Raw genomic sequence first — 20,672 nt, forward strand, 5'->3', positions numbered from 1 at the left:
TGCTGTTTGTATTTACTTAATTTTAAGATCAGATGAAAAAATCTGACAAAGGCTTCATTCACTGTTTTTACTGTGTCTCCATGATCTGCCTGACATTAAGCATTTCTTCACTCTGCTTTTTCTTGGTTACTTTAACAGATATGAGCTAAAATAAACCCTCTTTAGCAGTGTTAAATAAATGTGTAAATCCTCTCCAGTGAGAAGTTGTGCTTGTGTGCGTAACAGCAGCTGGTGAGAGTTCACAGGCCATGTTCATGTGTCCAGAACGTGATCTTGCTTGAAATGGATTCACTGCTGGCGTCGCTGCCGTCCGACACAGGCCTGATACTCAGGCGTTTTTATGCTTTATTCAATTTTAGTAGTTAAACATGTGACCATTTGGCTGAAATCTGAGCCTGCTGAAAAAAAACCTTACCTTTTCCTGAGCATACTGTACCACACCACGTGATCTAAATCCTCCTGCTGGGGTACAGCGTGTTTCTAGATTAAAGTTGAGGTGCCACAGAGGAGTTTATGAAACATTGTGCTCCTCCTCTGTGACATTGCTTAATAATAGTTGATGTATGAGGTCAGACATGGGTTTCCATTCACAGAAGTCGGCGCTGAAGTCTCCTTTTCAGCACTTGCAACCTTTGCAAACTTTAATCCAAGGCTAATGTTTAACAAAGAAAACCAAGTAGACAAAACGATGGACGGCAAGAGTGCATCCTTTCAAAAATGCTTTATTTATCTACTATATCACTATAAATATACCAATGCTGAACAAGGAAACGGGGCCTTCTGATAGAAAAGAGTCTGCATAGGTCTACAAAGGGCACATGTTGGCAATAAAGGCACACACTACGAAGAGTTAAAGATGCTAAACCCGAACATCTAAGTTAAACCAGGCACGCGCAGCTCCATACTGACACAGGAAGATCGTCCTGCTGCCGCTGCTGCATTGTGGGTGAAATGCAGGTGATGGAAAGTAAAGCAGGTGCTGTGAGTGGAAGGGAGAATGCAGTTTTCTGTTGTTAAAACCACGTGAAATTTTGGTGAAGGTTAAATCATTGCCCCATCCACCCATCATTAGATCTTTTAATTATTTAGCCAAAAAAAGTTGCAACACATTGAGCCGGAGGCGCCAATGGGTCGTAACGCCTCGGCGGGCCAGGTTTAACCTTTGATATCGATAACGGGGAGAACTTGGCGTTCCCACTCTAAACACCGCGTCCAGTTCCAAATAGCAAACACAACGTTACACCTAACAAAAGCACAATAACCTCCAATGTTTAACAAACTATTGGACACTTTGGGGGAAAAAAAGAATCTACTTTTGTTAGTCTGACTTTTATACCTAAACAAGGTGTAAATAAAGAAAACAAATAGGTTTTACAATATATTATGCCTTTTCTTCTCACTTCATAAACAACACACGTAATGCATATATTAAATATATCCCGACTTATTGTCATCGTACAAGATCATAATAAGAGCCGTTAACAGCAGTTTGTTTTCTACATTAAATCCAGTTTCAAAGGAGAGAGAGAAGCAGTAAAATGCAGAATACAGAGTGAGATTACACAACTATGGACTAGTTAAGCAGTCTTTTCACTCACACTCTTGGGCCTAAACTTAAAAGCCAGGGAGCCCTCATATTAGCAAATAAAATACCATCGAATGCGGTGAAGGAGAATAATAATAATACAAAAGAAAAAAGAGCTGGTTTACAAATCAAAGGACACTCAAATGTTTGGCATTTTTCATAAAGGATGGCTCTTGTGGAGTGTGACTTCATGATCAGCAGCTGTTTGAATTCGAGTGTTACAATACTTGCATATTCCAGTGGGATGTATTGCTCCCAGTTATTCCCAGTCCACAAGTACACTTGTGTAGATGCACTGCAAAGTTTTCAAAGCGCCCGCTGAGCATTGAGCAGCTGCAGGCTTTATATGAGAAGAAGCACAAACTTTGCTCCAGTTCACACGTTTGATATCTCTTCATCTGAAAGTGGCAACTTCTCGCCTTTTATAAATACATTTACGTGCACCTCGGAAGAGGATGGAGGCAACCTTGGCACATCTGGCTACAAAAGCTGAAACCTCAATACAGTAATACCACAAATCTGCATCATGGGATATACAAATTCTTCTTTGTGCCAAAACACGCGGGCTTGGTTTTCTTACAAAAAGGCACAGTGAAAAGCAGGCAGTTGCATAAACAGCGTGTAGGTGTAAGGCACTATAGTCAGGAGTCTTTCTAAAGTCCTCAGACTGAAGTGGATGTTAAGGTTTTTGGTCAGCACTGGCAAAAAGTACAAGCTGTTCAAGTGATAGAGTGCTCCAGTCCAGATAGAAAAATGTCTCTCATTTCTGTCCGTAGTTGTTCACAATTAAAAACATCAGAAAAAAACATACATAACTGAGTAAGAACAAAAAACAGCTAACATCTATTCAGTCTTAATCCCCTATTACCGCCGTTTCTTTAAATGTGGAACATTTTCCATGTCAGCTGAACATCATTCAAAAAGCTTTCCAGTTTTCTTTCTTAATTATTTGTTCCCAACAGGAATCTGTCAAAATAACAAATATTTAGCAGGCAACATTTCTTCAAAGAAAACCAACAAATGTGTTTCAATGTATCAAAGAGGAGACAGAGAAACAACCTTGCAAAGCAAAAAAAAGAGCAAAAATGAGCTAATTATAGGTAAATAAATGCAACCTAGAAAACCTAGAACCTTCATGTAAAACAACCAAAAACACAATAAAAACTACAATAACCAAAAAGTACCAAACAGGCGTGTTCAAAGCATTCAACCAGCATGGACGGACAGCATCACCTACAGCATGTAAAATTGGCTAAAATACTATATAATGATGGGGGGGGAAAAAGGCATTAGTATATCTGAAGACAGCAGTCTTCAGCGGTATTTATCAGTAGTTCCTGTTGTAGTTTTTCTTCCTTACGATTAACTCGTCTCTCTTTTTTATTGTTACTCTGAAAATAGTTTCAAATCTAGAACAAATACCACGGCAACATGGAAAGAGAGAGCGACAAAGAATAGACACCTTAAATATATATCTTCTCTTCATAAATACTTGAACGTACCTTCGGTGTTCCCGTGGTGGGATTCGGAGAGAAACAAAAAAGGCAGAGGGGTGTTATTGGGAGTTGTCGTTTGTTACATTTGTTACATTATTCAGTAGAAAACAGTGATGCTGCCTAATTAGAAACACTATGTTCACCTTGGGTTGAGGACATACCGAGGCCGATAGGAGACGTCAGGCTGTTTGTCACTGTGTGTGCTTTTAATATTTGCTACAAATTCCTTTCGAGCTCAAGTTTGAGATGTTTCTACGTGATGGGACAGACAATGCTGAGATGTAGTTCAGTCACAGGCAGGATCTGAGCCTCTTAATCAGTATGTCTGGTAGACATCATGGATGGGCAGCTGGAAGGCTGTGGCGGGGAAGGCCTGGGGCACCGCGTAGCCGGCGTAACCTCCGTATGCTGCAGCCGCCACGGCTGCGTTTTTCTGCAGAGCTGCCAGAGCTGCTGTGTTGGCAGTGTAGTTTGTGATGGGGACATACCCAGGTCCATACAGACCACCAGCTGCTGGGATGCGCTGTACGTTGTGGGCCATGGCATAGACTGGAGTGATTGGACGGCCCTGCGTAGGGAAAGAAAGTGAATTAGAAAAAGGAGATTTTTAAAGCGTGCCCACAATGCCTGTATTGAATTTACATAAGAAGGGTGGCCATAGCTTCCTTTTACATAGAATTTAAGCCAGTGTGACTTAAACCTGAATTCCTTCTATTGACCAGAAGGGGGCAGCAACTCTGCACAAAGAAATGCAAAAGTTTATGGAAACATGACCCCAATACTCACTTGATCCATGACCTCAGTAAACACTTTGCTGATAGGTTTATGGTCTTAATGACTACTTTCAAGTCTTACTGAATGCAGCATGATGTTTATTTTGTTAAGTATGGTCCCCATTAGAGCCGTAAAGAATAATAAAGCACAGTTGTTGTTTTTTTTTTGGGGGGGGGGGCTTATGTAGCAATGGGGCAGGCAGCTACAGAATGAGTGCGGACCATCTCTTTCTCAGTCAGACCAGCCCATCCCTAATCACAACTGGTTTCAAAACAGCCAGATAGAGCCGTAAAAATCTCAAGTCACGGCTTCACAGTCGCTAAGTTAATCTTTTCTTTAAGGTCTGAATCACACATGGGCTAAGTATGGGCCCTGGGCTTCAACCTGGGCCCCAGCGTCCTTAAAGGGAAACTAAAGACTCCCCAGCCTCCTGTCAATAAATGAAATAAAAGCATTGCTATTGGTGCTTAACGTGAATGATTATAATAAGTCTCTACTGCACCTTCCCTCTACAGCTCCACAGGATAGTAGCTCACACATCTGGATGCCCAGTGAAAGATCTCCAGTTCGATTCCAGGGAGAGACATAAATCCTTTTGGGGTTGCAATAGAGGGCATCCGTTATAACAATCTGTCTAACACAGTGTGTTTTGGCAGGTGAGGGAACCTTGAGACGTGGTTATAGAGGTGCAGCGTGGGGAAAAGAACTCCTTAAGAAATAATCCACATAATAACTTGCTTTGCAAGGCTGCGATCAGCTGACCTGTGCTGCTACTCTATTGTTCACTGCTCTTTGTGGATTTGGCCAGCCAAATTCAGCAAGATATAATGAGATGTTTCATGAGCTGTATGGTTCATTTTCAAACCCCCAGACACCATAAAATGAGTAAAAAGTGAGTGAATCTAGTCAGCATCATCACGTTAAGTATCAGTTGATGTGTGATGTAACTTAACGTCACAAAACTGCAAACTCACCAGTTTAGCCTGAACTAACGTCTACCAACCAGCTCAGTAGACCTAAAGTATTTTCATGCAAAGTTTGAATAAGGGAATTTGTATACTTCAAGTATGAGTTCAGATCATGCATCGATCTCAAAAATGATTGAAAAACTTTGGAAAATAATCTCTCATCGTCTTTCTTACATCTTTCTCCGTTTCCCAGTCCTGCACATTAACGTTTGCTTCTCTTCCTCTCTCTCTCTTAGCTCACACACACATTTAGGAACAAACTGTGCAGAAACAGCTGTTCTGTTCTGAGATATTTGTCAAGCTGCTTGAAAAGTTGACCATGAAGTTACCCTCCTATTTAAAAAAACATCACTCAGTTTATGCTTGCTCTTCTTTTGTAGTGGTATGCAGGTGCTGAATTACAGCCACTGCAACTTTACATGGTAAATGGCCTGTATTTGTATAGCGCTTTACTAGTCCCTAAGGACCCCAAAGCGCTTTACACATCCAGTCATCCACCCATTCACACACTGGTGATGGCAAGCTACATTGTAGCCACAGCCAGCCGGGGCTCGAACCGGCAACCTTCCGATTACAAGGCGACCTCTCAACTCTTGAGCCACGATCGTCCCTGCCATCTGCACCATGAACGCATCACAGGGATGAGAAGAAAAAAAAGGATATGATGAGGGTGTAAGTGGGCTGTTGGATGTCATAGCTTTCTTATTACTGAGAAAGTATATCCGTAGTGTTACCAGGAGCAACGGCAGCCACACAAATCTAAAAAATTGAATTAATATAACCGTAATATGCACTGACCTGCCAATCCCACTAAATTGCTCATTATCTGAATGTCATTCCGACTCACTTTGACCCCGTGAATAATACCCACCTGGAAGGGTGGAGGGGTAGAGACCGCAGGTAGGACGGTGGCAGCAGCAGCAGCAGCAGCAGTAGCAGCAGCAGCAGCGGGGGAGTGTTCGGGGTGCTGCATGGCCAGAGGGTTGATAAGATGCTCCACTGTGTGCACCTTCCCCTCCTCCATCAGCTTGGCTGCAGGAGTGGCGCTGAACACTGGGTACTGCCCACCCAGAGTCTGTAATGCCACTGCACATAGAGAGACACACAAATGAGAGCTTGGATAACAGACTGGAGACAACAGAGCATCATCCAAATATTAACACTACTCAGGAAATAACAGATAAGCGCACACATGCATCCAATCATTTATAGAGATAAAACACTACAGAGGCGAAGAGAGAACAGCACAAACAGGGTGAAGGGTTCAATTTCAGCAAGAAGTGGAAATAAATAAGTTACACAAATTGGCGTTGTGGTGTGATTCAGCTTATGATGGTGCTCAGCTGGGGATTAACCCTAGCACTTCAACACACACACACACAGAGCAAACACAACATCAGTCATTGTTTCAGATCCACAAAAGTCTTTTCAATCCTGTGATTCCACACAGACCGGCACCGACACTGAGCTGCAGATTGAGGTCAAATCCTTAAACAAGGAAACATCAGTAACGTCGACTCTACTGAACGGATCTCTGATCACCAAACACACGACACTGACACACACATGCAGTAAATGGTTAGTAAGGTTTAATCAATATGTTGATAAAACAATTAGGCTTAGTAGCTTTAGTCGAAGAATTTGAAGGCTGAAGAATAATTCCAGTGTTTTAAATTTTCCATATCAACATCTTTAAAAAAAAAAAAAATCACTTCACTATCTTTCATTCTTGAAAAAAGAAACGTACAGGATTTAGATGATCCACCAACATTAAAATAAACTCAGTTTCATTCCCCCCTGCCTGCTTTCAGGAAATAAGGCAGAATGAAAGAAATTGAATTTTTCCACCAGGAAAATGATCCTTTGAAAACAAGACACTTACAACGTTTCTCTCTTAGCTGGGAGAGCAGTTGCTGTAGATGTAGATGTGCTACAACTCTTCATAACACTGGAATCATCCTTCAAGTGATCAGAATAGAGTGGACACAACAGTCTTTAGTTTGTGCTTTTACATTTGCATTTCAGCTCCGATTATGGCTTAAACTGTCACAACGCTCACAAAGCTACAGATAAGACTCAGTGTGACTAGAGAAAAAGCTACCTTCGTCATGTTCGAGCACTTATTAAAATAGAAAGACAAAAAAAGATCATCCATCTGTCAAGTCAAAGTTGGAGACGACTGCATATAAACTGCCTTGAAAAAACTACAACCGTATAAAAAGCTATGTATGATATGGCTGCTGACTAAACCTCTGCACTCCAGAGATTTGGTAACACTTTATTATTCTTATTGATGATTATTATAAAGAAGTGTAGCTATGGTTAATTGATTTTTAGTAAGCTAATAGTTACTGCTAAAGAAATACATAGCAATGTTAAACAGTGGTTCTACAGTGTAGGGTTTATATTTTGACCTAACAAGTGACTGATCCCTGCTTCGATTCTGGGATGTGATGCAAATCTCTAGAATTGCATCAAGACGGGCATCTGGCTTAAAAATGTACAGAATCTAAACCTGGGGAGCTACCCGCTGTGGTGACACCCTACCAAAAAGAAAGCACCCAAAAGCAGGATTGACAGGTTTACAATAACCCTGCAGATAATGTTCACAGATTATGGATAGGTAGGTATTTTTACTGTATATAGTAGCATTTGTACATAACACAAAATACTCTTTTATAGGGATTTATTAATTCTGCTTTTTTAGTACTTTTGAGTTTTTGTTTACTTTCTAATATTTCTCCACTTCACGTTTTCTTTTTCACTCTTGTGCTGCTGTAACAAGTGAATTTCCCCAGTGTGTGTTTAATAAAGTCGATCTCTATCTGAAGGAGGGGCGGTGGCGTAATTCACGAGCTCGTGAAACCTTGTCCGGTTTCTCTCACTGCCTAGTTTGTCTTTAATTTGTAGTTTTTTTTAATTGTTTCTATTATAAAAACTGCATAAATTGTAATTTTAGGCCTATTAATATTTTGGAAACATTAATGCTTCTTATTTTATTGCTTGTTAGCAGGGGGTTGCATGTTTTCTCATGTTTCTCATGTTCATGGAGACACACCATTGGTGTGAACCATTTCTCGTAAATATCAGCTTAAATGGGCTCCAACTGTCAGCATAAAGTGTTACCTGAAGACGCTCGTAACGGTGTTTTAAAATCACCCTGTGGTGTGTCTGAAACAACCCTTACAGTCATGGCTTTTGTGTTTTAGGTTTCAGTTCACCGCTCATTTAAACAAGCACTGATCAGCACAGTTTGAACCTGAATAACCAGAAAGACAAATTTCTGTTGTGTAAGGAAAAGGAAAGAATGAGGAATGAAGTATAGCCGTTACCTTCTGGTCATGTTGGAAAGGACTGACTACAATGTTGTTATTCTTTACTGTAAATGAAAGAAAGGCCGTCCTTTTGCGCATGACCGTCCAGAAATGACTAGAAAGCTGATTCACAAAAAATGCTCCTCAAATCACACAGGAGAAAAAACTGCGGGCTGGAAGATTTAGTAAAAGCCTTTTTGAGATGGGCAAGAATAGGTCGGGGTTTGTCTATCTCACTGACTTGTGCCATGTTTGATGCCAACTGGGTTGACGGAAGCAGCGAGCTCCAGACTGGGCATCAGCTCATAGGACTTTTCAGGCTGCTTGGTCTTGCCCTCGTGGTAGCGGCTGTAGATGCCACGACCGGCAGAGTAACCTCCGAGGTACGACCCCCGTGGCCCAGGGGTACGATTACCTGCAGTAGCACGACCACGACCTCTCACAGTACCTGCTTAAAATACAATTAAGGGGATATGATGACAGGGGTTGTGGTTTAGGGCAGCAGGGGCAATTTTGGCAAGATGAGTTTTGAAAGTTTCTCAAGACATCAGAACTTGCACACGACTAATTTAACTCATATTTTAGCTAATATTCTGCACATAGAGAAATATTGCTACTGAATTTTTGCTCCGACTTGGAGGTGTTTGGGTTTAGTGTGGCCTCTGTCTCTTAAATTAGGTCTATTATGTAACTCCATAATGTTGTCGACTTGTATTTCAAGAGTTTTGCCACTTGGTGGTGAGCTCTCTAATAACCCAGCATGAAATGGGAGGTGACAGCACAGCAGGAAAAAGATGGTGTTAGAAAATGTATAGTTTGTCACATGGCAAGAAGGCTCATTGTTCATCAGAGTAACAAGTAGGAATAAGGATGTGAGAGATTACCATTGTTCTGTATCATTGGGGATCCTTTGGAGAGAAAACCAAAACACAATGATTGCTCAAAGTTAGATTTTCCTGCTATCACCCAAGACCATATTTAAAATCAATCATTAAAGGTGATGGGATTAGCATTCATTGATCCATCAGCTGGTTTTGTATTTCCCTTTTACAACACCAGTTCCAAAAGAAAGTTGGGACGCTGTGTGAAATGTACATTAAAACAGAAGGCAAAGATATGCAAATCTCACAAACACATATTTTATTCAAAGCATAGAACAATGAAAACGTACGAAAACTTCAAACTAAGGAAATGTATTTAAAGAAAGAATCTGATCACGTTGAATTTAATGGCAGCATCGCTTCTCAAAAAGTTGTGACAGGCCCATGTTCGCCACTGTAGTATCCATTACTCTCTGAACAACACTCCGTAAACTTCTGGGAACTGAAAAAGACCTGAGAATTTCGATTCCCCTAACCACAGAACAGTTTTCTGTTCTGTCTCAATACATTTTTAAATGAGCCTTAATCCAACAACAATTCACATAAGGCTTTAACCTGAATTTGTAGATGGTGCATTGAACTGTGTTCACAGACTGTGATTTCTGGAAGTCTTCCTGAGCACATGCAGTGATTTCCATGACAGAATAACGCCTGTAGCGCCGCCGGAGGGCCCAAAGATCACGCATTCATTCAAAATGAGCTAATTTTTGTCTTTAAAGAAAAAGGTCTTAGTTAAACGTTTGATATGCTTCTTCCGATGTCTTCCATTGTGACTAAAATATGGGTTTGTCAGATTTGTAAATCATTGCGTTCTTTTTTTTATTCACATTTTACACAGTGTCCCAACTTGTTTGGAATTGTGGTTGTAACATAAAAGTGATTTTAAGCCACAAACCCTCATCAAGTTAAAGATTTCTTTAAAATTTCTCATCAAATGAATCTTTAAATGATCATATTGTCCTTTTGAACATCTGAAAATTTCTTACAGTAAATACTGTTTTCATATCACGAGATCCTAAAATGTTTTGGAGCTTTGGCTCCAACCAAGAGGGTTTTTCATGAAACACTGAATTTTGCAACAGATTATTACTGATTGAAAAAAAAAAATCATTCTAACCTTTGACGAAGTACTCTCTGTTGGGTCCAATGAGGGTGTTGTAAGGATAACCATAGTATGCCAATGTGTAGGGATCACACTGATAAACGTAGTTCTGCTGAGTAGCCTCTGAAGTGGCAGGAGCTCCCCCCTTTGAAGCCTTCTGGCGTGAGTACTGCTCTTTATCGACAGGTTTGGCGAGTGTCACCTCGATGCAGGACCCTTCTACCTCTGTGCCGTTGAGGTTGTCCATAGCCAACACAGCATCATCCCGGGAGGTAAAGTGGACAAAGGCGTAGTCACGGATTTTCTTTACACGCTCTACACATCCAGGGTTAAACTGGCTGAAAATCTAAAGACAAAGGATGGGAGAAATTAAAATCGTGTCAGAAATGTTTTGCATGCTCGAACCCAAATAGCCAGTCGGTCCTCACCTGTCTGATCGTCTCTTCGCTGGTTTCCATCATTAGATTCCTGACATACAAGATCTTCACTGTTTCCATCACGTCTTCGTCTACATCAATCTCTGGCTCTGCCCAGTCCACTGCAATCTGGTGGCCCCACAGCTGAATGCGTCCAGGCATCAGCTTCCTGCGAGCCATGGCTGCTGCACGATGTGACTCATACTCTACGAAGGCAAAGCCACGGTTCTTCATCTTGTCTGCAGCGCTGGCATAAACTATCACATCTAATACGCCTTCTGTCACCTTGGAGACCTCTTCCAGGATCTCCTCACGTTTCTTGGTCTTGGGAATGCCACCAATGAAAAGACGGCAGTTGTCCACTGAGGAGCAGACACCCAGCAGCCGCCCAGGCCGCACTTCATAGTTATTCAGCTCCCGCACGGCTCTCTTGGCCTCGTGTTTCTCTGTGTACATTACAAAAGCGTACCCTCGATTTTTCCCATCAAAGTCCATCATCAGGCGCATCTCATAGATGCGTCCTACGGACTCAAACACTGGGACCAACTCATCTTCATAAACATCCCGCGGAATCTTTCCGACAAAGATCTCACAGCCTCGAGGAGGAGATGCACCATTCCAACCGGGAGGGGGACCGTACTTTCGCTGACCATTTTCCTGGACCATACTGTAGCCAGTACGCTCCATCAGGGCCACCAGTGAGGCCTCATTAGGTGCACCAGCAACACCCTCAGGGATGTTGAGCTGTCCATGGTGAGAGTGATGGGCACCAGAGGATTTGGAGGGGGCAACGTTGTTACTCATGGTCGAAGAAGAAGCAGGATCTTCAGCTGTCATTCTGACAAAACCATCCAATCAGATCAGGGCCTGAAGGAGGATAAGAGAGAGATCTGTCAAATTATACTGAATTAAATAGCTGCTGTAAAGACAGAGAAAAAAAATACAGCGGGAAGAAAATAGGCTGATGATCAGAAGACATCATTTAAACAACAGTGACTGATTGCTGACTTTGAGCACAATTTGCATGCATGCAAGATTACCTGACTAAAACAAACCAGCACACATTATGAGGCCTGAACACCACAGTGGAAATACAGCATCCATAAATCCTCAGGGCGCCTTCCCCTATCAGTGGTTTTACAACCTTGTTTTGTTGAGTAACTCAGATCTCTTGCTGACCTCTGACCCCTATCAGACAGATTGAAGGGCTGTAAACCCTGAAACCTCCAGCTCAAGGTTCACCAAGTATGACTAGGTCACATGCTCAGTGCATGTGTGTTTGTGGTGCGCTTGTGTGTAAAAAGTCAGCGAGGACTTAAGCTATATAAGGAATTTTGTGTAACATAAACCCTGTTATGTGACAAAAGGCTGCACACATTCATCTTTGCTACACACAAGCCTCCTGTGTGCACGCTCACCACGTGGCGGTGTTGGATTTTCCATCTCCTTATCAATATGAATGCCATACAGAGTGTGGGTGCAGCTATTAGTGTGTGCACATGTGTGTTTCAGTGTGTCCTCATTAAGTAGTGCAGCCCTAAAAAAGGAACAGAGAACAATCAGAAATCGGCTTCCCGAACATAAACCTCTTACTCTGTTATTTTCCAACACAGCCGGCATTCAGAATGGAAAAATCCACAGGTTTTTAAATCCCCCAAATCATGCTGCATAAAATAGTAAGCAACCAATCAGAACAGACTATAACACTAATTTGATGTGACTCGGTATCACGTAAAAACATATAGGCCAAAAAAACAAATACTCGCTACTTAGGCTTTGCTTGGGTTTCTTTGTGCAGCACAAGATTGCCTGGACTAGGATGGAGATAGGTGAGGCAGTCAACAAAGGCAAAACACTAAAAAGCCAAGCAACCATGGTAACCTGCACACTGATCTGACCTGACCCAACATCCCACTCTCCTACAAACAAACCTGTTCACATGTCACTTTGTCCAAGGCTGAATGAGGGGCTTAGAATGACTAGTTCAAACATGGATGATAGTACAAAAAAGGAAGGAAGCTTTAAATGTCTTTTTTAAACAAAGCACAAACTCCCAAACGGTTAGGAAAAGGAAAAGGAAATCACCAAGTGTGGGGAAAAAAAAAAAATTTCCTCCTTTATCTTTTGCCAGTAGTTCACCACTGGTTGCTGAATCCCGACGAAGGTCAAGATGACATTCATTTATATCTGCTTTTCCAAAATAGTTTTCCAAGAACGGGTCATGGACCTGTTCTTGGGTAAAACTAAGGACAATGTGTGTATTCTAGCTCAGGAAGCAAAACCTTTGAGCATTTAACTGGCCTGCCTATCAGCACACGGGTCTTACTAAGAAATCATGCCGAAGCCTTCCGGGTTGTATCCACAGGTTCAAATTTTTCTGCGGTGCGTGGATTGTCTGAGGTTAATGTTAGAATTCGTATGTCGTGCAAATTCAATGGAAGGTTGCTAGGAGCTGTTGTTGTTGGGAGGTGCTTTTTAAACTAGGCTGCCAAACAGACACTGTCACCTTCAAACTAACTCATACTTGGAAGTATGTCTCTGCTTCCAGTTTGAGACACACTTTTTCAAGTTTTCCTACCACTCAGCTAGCAGCTCTTTGGACACCGGTTGGGGTCCTCTATGCAAAAACTACAAGTAGCTGCAATCTGCTAAAGACCAAAGCAATCACAACTAGGTTTTTTGGTGCAGCACCATGTTTTTGACCAGTATGACTTACTGACAGCTAACAGCCACTCACCGTGTGGGGAATACATATTTTTCCAAGTTTGACCAAGTTGTAACAAATCAAATGTGGCGAACAACTGTCCAGCAATGTATGGGTGACCTCAGTAAGACCCCTCTATAGGCTAATGTTAGTCTATAGAAGACAACTTTTTTGTTTAAATATATTTTTTCCTGTGAAGATCAACAGGAAAGCAGAGGAAAAAAGGGCCACGGGTCAGACCCGAACTCCAGCCAGCTGCTTTCAGTATTGTGGCATATGGTTGCCTGCTCATCCAACTGAGCTAAACTGGCACCCGTATCAAAGGCAACCCTAACCCTTCACCTTAAGAAATAAAATCTTCTGCCAGTTGTAGACAAATTATTTTTTTAAGAAAAAAAGGGGATATAAAAATTAATCAGAAAGATGCCTTGTGGGTACATTACACCTGTGTTAATGTACAAAAAATAAAAGTGTTCTAAAATAGTTGCACATATCAGTACATATTTTATGAGGTGGTGAAAACTTGTGATAGTGTATTTTATATGCTTGGACACACTAACCACTACCTTACAGCTTCCTTTGCATGTAGTCTTGTGTTTTTAATCAGTGCAAAGTAATTATAAGGAGACGACAGACGTAAAATCACCCTCGGTAAATATGATTATTGATGATTGTCCTTTATGACAAAAAACCCCTAAATGTCTTACATGGTTTGTTGCACTTTATCAGTATTTCTTGTCACTTCACGTCCCTTTTTAGGGCTGCCACTGAAAACATTTATGAAAGTAGTTTGTTTTGGCATGCAAACAAACTATGCAGCGTATTCGTCATCTCTGCAGCTCATGACATTTTAATCTCTTCTATTTTTTTGCTTCAGTGTGGTTTTCTTTGTCTGCCCTCCCTCTGTTCCTTCTATCGTGTGAAGTGCTAACATGACTCGACCTCATATCAGCCTTATCTTACCAGGCTGATGACAAAAGGAGGACAATATTCACACTGGGAGTTCTGCTGGATGATAAAATGAAGCTTTGTAACACAGTGAGCTTGACACTTTGTGCACTGAAGCAGTTAGTATTAAAAAAACAACAAATTTAAATCATTCTTCCTGCTTTTCACCACTTCCTAGACATTCCTAACTTCCTCAGTGCTGACCGTGTCAGGAGTGAAGTGAAACTCTGTTGTAAAAATATGAGAATAATTTGCGTGAATTTGAGATCCTTTGTGTAGCACATGTACAACACAGCGTATTAAATGACAAAAAGCAGCTTGGGGAACATCTTCAGCATTCAATCCTGCATGTGTATAAGTGACAGAGAAAGGCAGAGTGGGGAGGAGGAGGAAACCTGAGGCTGAAACAGGTAGATAATTAACCAAGGTGAACACAAATCACAGCCTTTATTCACAGAGAGCATAAAGATTTACAGATGGTGTCTTATCCAGTAAAGACAAGGAGTTTGAAAAGTTATGACCACTTAGGTGTGGCTCACGTCTTCAGATTTGAGCCTCTTTGTTGGGGCATAACAGGAACAGCTAGTTACTTCGTTAAAAATAATCTACCTTGACATTAAGAGCTCAGAGTTCGCCTGGTCAAAGGTTACGAACTCAGAGCGGCGCAAGATAGAACGACTGGCAAGCGAACAAGCGAAGGAAGTTCAAGAGCGGGAATTTGTTTAGTTAACAGAGCCGAGCTATTCCCGTGAGATTGCTTGCTACGTTACGTTTATGATTGATAGAAGCACCTGATTCTCTGCATATTAACAGCGTGTTACTGGGGACTGAGTTGTTTTATGAGCGGACAGAGAGGCTTTTACAGAGTTCTTCAGGTCGTCATAAACACAGATTGACTTGCAAAATCCATCTTTTTTCTCAAAAGAGCAAGTGAGCATATAACATTATGAATCTGTAGTCAGCTATGAAAAGGAAGGATATTGTATTATTTATGACTTTAGGATTTCTCTTATCAGAGGAATATGCATGTACAGAGGTCTGTACAGCGATCCAGAGCACTGATGAAATAGGCCTAAGAAGGCTGCCATCTTTAGCCACACACTCATGTAGACACGTGGAGGAAATTGATTCACAGTCGCCCCAGCAGCCCCCTAACAACAGCGTCGCAAGGCAGCAGAACAGGATCGTGGAAGCACCAACGTTTAAATAAGCCTGAGTCCTGCTGCTTTATACATGCAACACAAACACCAGCCAGATAACAACAGATGTGGTCCTAAATAACTCAAATACTATTTAAACCATCCTTCAAAGACAGGTCAGTAGAGATAACTGCAACAACAATAATCAACGCATAGTCTCAAGTCACAAAAAGTTGTCATTCAAGGACAGCGAGCGCCTATCCAATCAAAGGGAGCTAGAGATACGGGGAAGTGAGAGTAAAACAGAGTAGAAATCTTGAGAAAGATCGTAGCAGAGGGATGGTGGTGGAAAAGAGAAGAGGAAGTAGAAGCAGAGAGTGGTCAGAGAGGAGGATATCTACCCCTGTTGCTTCACAGCGCTCCGCTGCTTGGCCGCCTGCTCTGGGAGTGTTAGTCCACCTCCATGAGAGACAGGTACAGCAGGGCACTGAGCACAGAGTCCAGCCTCCTCTACACTAAGACACACACACACACACACTGACCCAAAGCTGCAAGCATGAGAGCTGATGAGGGTGGAGCTAAAACAGGTACTTGAGTTTGTGTGTGTCTGTGTGTACATGTGGATGAATCTCATCTTTACTTTTATTGTTATTTCATACACACACAAGCATGTTAACAAAATTTACTCATACATAGAGCAGTATTTATATTTCACACACCTATATACTGACACTGTGAAAAATATAATTGATGCTGTAATCTCCTTTTCAGACTTTCCATGTACAAATGACATGATTGAACCAGTAATTTTAATTTATCTGCTTACTTAAAGACAAATAAACTGTCAGTGTTCACCAGCCAAGAGAAGCATGCCACTAAGTGACATTACAACCAAGGCCTCGGTCACCCAGACCTAGAGACCTGTTTGCAACCACCTGGCAACCATTGGTCACTAGGGAAAAATATATTGCCAAACCGGTTGGCAAGTGGTTGCTGCCAATCATCAGGTGAAAGTGGTCACAAAGAGGTGCACAGTCCTGCTCCAAAGCCTCTTTGTGATTGCTCTGGTAACTAGCAGATGGCATGAAAAATGCCAACTTCTCTGCAAACAGTCGCTGACTGTGGCAAAACTGAAAGGTGCTGATGGTTTCACTACCACTCACTGAGTACTTGGCTGGTGTTTACTTGGAAGGCGCCGGCTTGTTTGAAAAATCTGCTAGTGATCACCAAAGCAATCACAAGGAGCTTTTAGGTGGAGCTCCCTCTGCACGATCAAGCTTTCCAGCATCCATTCACCCAGCTGTCCGGGAATATGCAACCTATTTTCTAGCACTTCCTTTAGTGAAAGATAGTGGTTTAGTTCAACAGAAAGAAAAACATTCTTACATATATCCAAGCAGACCTAACAGAGTACTTCTGCACTACTTTTACCTTTATAGTACTTTTACTGCATTTAGGAATACAGCTATATGTTTTCACTGATCCAACGCAGCTGTAGAAAAAAAACACAAGTCAACAAGTCTTTGTTCCCTGACAAGTGAAAGCAGGTAATGCAGAGAGGAGTATGATGGGAAATTGAGTTTTAATGGGTTTTGAGGGTTTTCTGCTTAGATTTGCAGAAAAGGGAAAAATGTTCAGGAAACGTTCAAACTGGGGTTTGAATACTTCCTCATGTTTGTGCTGCAGTGAAAGGACATCTGAAAATTCTGACTGGAAGCTACCGCTGGAGTGATTTCTGTCATATCAGCACAAAACTGTGACTGTATATAAGTGTGTGCGTGTGCATTCAGGCATTCACGTGTGTTTTTTTTGTACATAACAACGGTGAACGTGTTCCTAGCACAGCTTAACCTAAGCAAACAGCACACACCTACCTGGGCAGTCAAAAGAGCAGATCAAGATATGAGAGAGAGGACGGAGAAAAAAAGTCACACGCTTTCAGATTTTGTTCAAAACAAAGAAAAAAAACGTTCCCTGTGTCTTCTGAAAGGAGCGAGAAAAGAGAGTGTTTGGGGAGACATGAGAGTTACAGTCTGGTGAAACGCACACTAAGTTTTAGTTGCTAGTGAAACCGACCTCACTCTTTAACGACTGAGTAAACAGGCAAGAAGACAGGGTGTGAAGTATAAAGGCCAAAGAATAATGGACGGACAAAGACTAAAGATTAAATGATAGTGAGATACAAACGGGCTTTTCTGCCTATGAATTTACTTTACAATCACATCAGAAAGAGCTCGCTCAGTACAAATGACACCAAAACAGTGTCTGTAAAGATACCCAGGTCAAAGTATGAATGTAAAGGTGTGTGTGTACATAAAGAAAAGAAGAAGAAGAAGAAGGTGCGGGGGGCTGAGTGTAAAGTAAAACCGGGGTTTCTTCTAAGCCGAGGGGGGTCGGTCTAAATTAAATCATTAACTGTGACTCATTAGTGGGAGCCAATCAGAGCTCAGGCACGCCTCAGAGATTTCAGGTGTTCTGGTGACTGCACAGCTAATCGTTTAGGAGGTCAAGTCAACAGTTTATCGTTTAACTCCACGGGAAGAACTGAGAGACGGCCGAAAAACGCTGACCGTCTCCTCAATGATTGGACACGCTCACTAAATCATTATTCAGGCACCGTTCACACCACACAGTCATTCGTGTGAGACGACATGTTTTGGAGCGCAGAAAACAATGATTTACAAAGAATTATGAAATAAAGCTGCGATCCTGCATATTTTATGATAGTCAACAAGCCAAATGACAGAATCATCCATCACATTTGTTTAGCTGCAGCTGATTTGGGAAAATAAAATCTTTTGAAATTTGGATATTGCGACTTTGACTAAGAGAAAATTAAGTGAAAATAAATTCTTATGAGCGAAGAACGATCGTTGCTGGACTTTCATGTTCATCTGCTGAGAGGACGTACGATCAGTTAAATACATGCATTCACTGATTGGTTTTTGATGTCAGACTAAACTGCTTTTTAAACGTAACACTGCATGGCTGAAACTGACGTTGTGTTTAAGTAAAGCAATTACTTAGAACTAAATCAATCACAGTAATCAGTGGAGAGAAAGAACTTATAGAGCTGTCTTAGACTTTGTAGGATATTTATGATAAGCTGGCTCCCTATTAAAAGACACACACACACACAGGAATCTGTTACATAGGCAAAACAATGAATAAGCTGAAATAAAAATCAGCCATAAAACAGTCCTGGTAATCAGTATCTCAGCTAGAAAGGCTGACTGATTATTACATGCGCCGTCTATATAAGTAAATGAGTAGCGTGTCACAAGACCAGAGGTCCCGCTGTTCATTTCTGCGGAGTGATACGACCTGTAGGAGTGCACCACACTGTTCAGGCCACACCGTTTTCCTGGAAGAACATTCTTCCAGTCAGCCACAGAAACTGCTGTAGAAATACATTTTAAAAAAAAGTTTCCTGGTGTGATTTTCATCACGTCAAACTGCTTCCAAGTTTCAGGTGGCTCTCACAACTCAACTCTCTCACAGATTTCAGCACACATATTGTTTTTAACTTTGACAAGGCCGAGCGGGATGGTGTCTTTTGATTAGAATGGCACCAAATACAAAGGAGGCATCGTGGTGTCTCTGGCCGCTGTACGGTGCATTATCTGAGCCACAGCACAGCACAGGGAAACAATCAACTTGACAAAAGAGAAGTGAGCGCTGCGGCTGACCTCTTAAGACACATGATGTTCTCATGTTGACGCAGCTCAGCTGTCAACATGCTGACGCCAACAGGACGACAGAGAAACGAAAAAAAAAAAAAAAAAAGTCGTGAGGCTGAGACAAAGAAATCTGCATTATCTTAAAATGTTTATATTACATTAGCTAAACTCCTGAGAGGCTTTGCTTCTGTCCCTGCGTCTGCTCCCTTATGCCTCCTTCTCCTACTTCTCTGCACTTTTCCTTCCTCCCATCCATGTACCTGTCACCCTCATTCCTCTGGTTCACCCAAGCTCAAAGACGAGCAGCAGGGAGGGGGAGGAAGGAATGAAAGAGAGGAGGCAAGGAGATGCAGGAAAAAGGGGAAGATTAGAAGAAAAGGGAAGAGAGTCTGAGTGGGGATCTGAGGAGGAATAGACCAGATGGAGAGGAGCGAGGGAGGTTAACGAAAAAATGGGGGGGGCAAATGTGCAGGCCTCCCTCAGTGCTAGAAAGCCCTTCAAAGTGAAACTGGCCTGAAGAATTTCAGGTCAGACGGAGTGCGTAAGTGACCACCTCCAGCTCGGAGTAACTCCACTACAGAGGAAAGATTCCAGCTCATTTACTCCGAGAGCCCCCCTCCACCTCCAGGACCTTCACATTTGTCTCAAATGTCACTCAAAACAGCACGATTTGAGTCCAGCATGAGAATCTAACCCAACATAGAAAAGCTAAGTCTTGTTATAAAGTATCACAATATACAGATCCTTCATACAGCAACAAAGTCATTACTAATCAGAAGAGCTGCTTTAGCACTCGCAGAAAGGAGCTTTGCCTCTTCAGACAAACACATTCCTCCGGCTAATCAGCTAGCCCGCTCAAGGCCATAGCAGACATTGTTTCAAGCAATTACTACTGATGCTGGCGGTGTCACACTCGTGACACGGGCTCCTTCAGAGTGTGTGTGAGTGTGTGTTTGAGGTTTAGCACAGGTATTTGGTCATGCTTGACACAGAGCAACATGACTTTATTTTGGGATTTTGTTTTTTTTTCCAGTGTTTTTCCCATCCACACATACTTCACACACTTAAAAATGAGCTAATCTTCACGTACTCTTGGGCCTACCCAAACACACCGAGAGAGTCAATTCTCCCACAACAGCACGCTTACAGAAGACGGAAACAACAGTGATGTCATTACAAACAGCTGTTTTTTTAGCTTTTCCATCACAAAGTGAACCCATTCATCAACCAAACTTTTGTACTTTTAGCACCGAGTATACCCTCAGTGAATGAATGAAGCAGCATGTCTCTCTCTTATGCACACACACACACACACACACAAAGCAAACACCTCACCTCACTGGGGTAAAAGTCCACGCATTATATGATGAAGAACCCGGAAGTCTATGGGTAATAATACCAGCTTCTCTGTGTAGCCACTGAAGCATTTTTATCCCCCACCCTGAACACACACACACACACACACACACACACACACACACACACACACACACACAGTGGTGTGCCATGCCACTCCACTGGTTCCACTGGTTCCACTGTAGGGATACCTTGATCTCCATTCCAACCTCTGATTGGAATAAAGACAGCAAAGGCACTTAAACCAATCAGTTTGACTGTGATAAAGTGGTGAAACAGGCCCCTCTGGTAAAATGATCAAGCAAAACT

General features: G+C 42.0%; 1 protein-coding gene across 13 annotated transcripts in view; it reads right to left on the bottom strand.

Annotated features, from left to right (window-relative positions):
• Nucleotides 1-706: 706 nt before the first annotated feature.
• The window catches only part of rbm47 (RNA binding motif protein 47), a 49,361-nt gene continuing 29,395 nt past the window's right edge, over nt 707-20,672 (bottom strand). For 7 of the 13 annotated variants that reach the window (XM_005928257.3, XM_042223381.1, XM_005928254.3 and 4 more), the window contains 6 exons: nt 10,549-11,403; nt 10,136-10,466; nt 9,022-9,045; nt 8,379-8,588; nt 5,695-5,909; nt 707-3,649 (listed from right to left, as the gene is read on the bottom strand). In XM_005928257.3, coding sequence (XP_005928319.1) covers nt 3,398-3,649; nt 5,695-5,909; nt 8,379-8,588; nt 9,022-9,045; nt 10,136-10,466; nt 10,549-11,373 — 1,857 coding nt within the window. In that variant the 5' untranslated portion in view covers nt 11,374-11,403 and the 3' untranslated portion in view covers nt 707-3,397. Of the gene's footprint in view, nt 3,650-5,694; nt 5,910-8,378; nt 8,589-9,021; nt 9,046-10,135; nt 10,467-10,548; nt 11,404-15,728; nt 20,463-20,672 lie in introns of those variants that run through there. The other 6 variants (XM_005928255.2, XM_014335471.2, XM_014335473.2 and 3 more) reach the window with 6 other exon arrangements.

Source organism: Haplochromis burtoni, unplaced genomic scaffold (genome assembly GCF_018398535.1).
Source record: "Haplochromis burtoni strain Fernald_Lab_line unplaced genomic scaffold, NCSU_Asbu1 Contig_110, whole genome shotgun sequence".
Classification (NCBI taxonomy): domain Eukaryota; kingdom Metazoa; phylum Chordata; class Actinopteri; order Cichliformes; family Cichlidae; genus Haplochromis; species Haplochromis burtoni.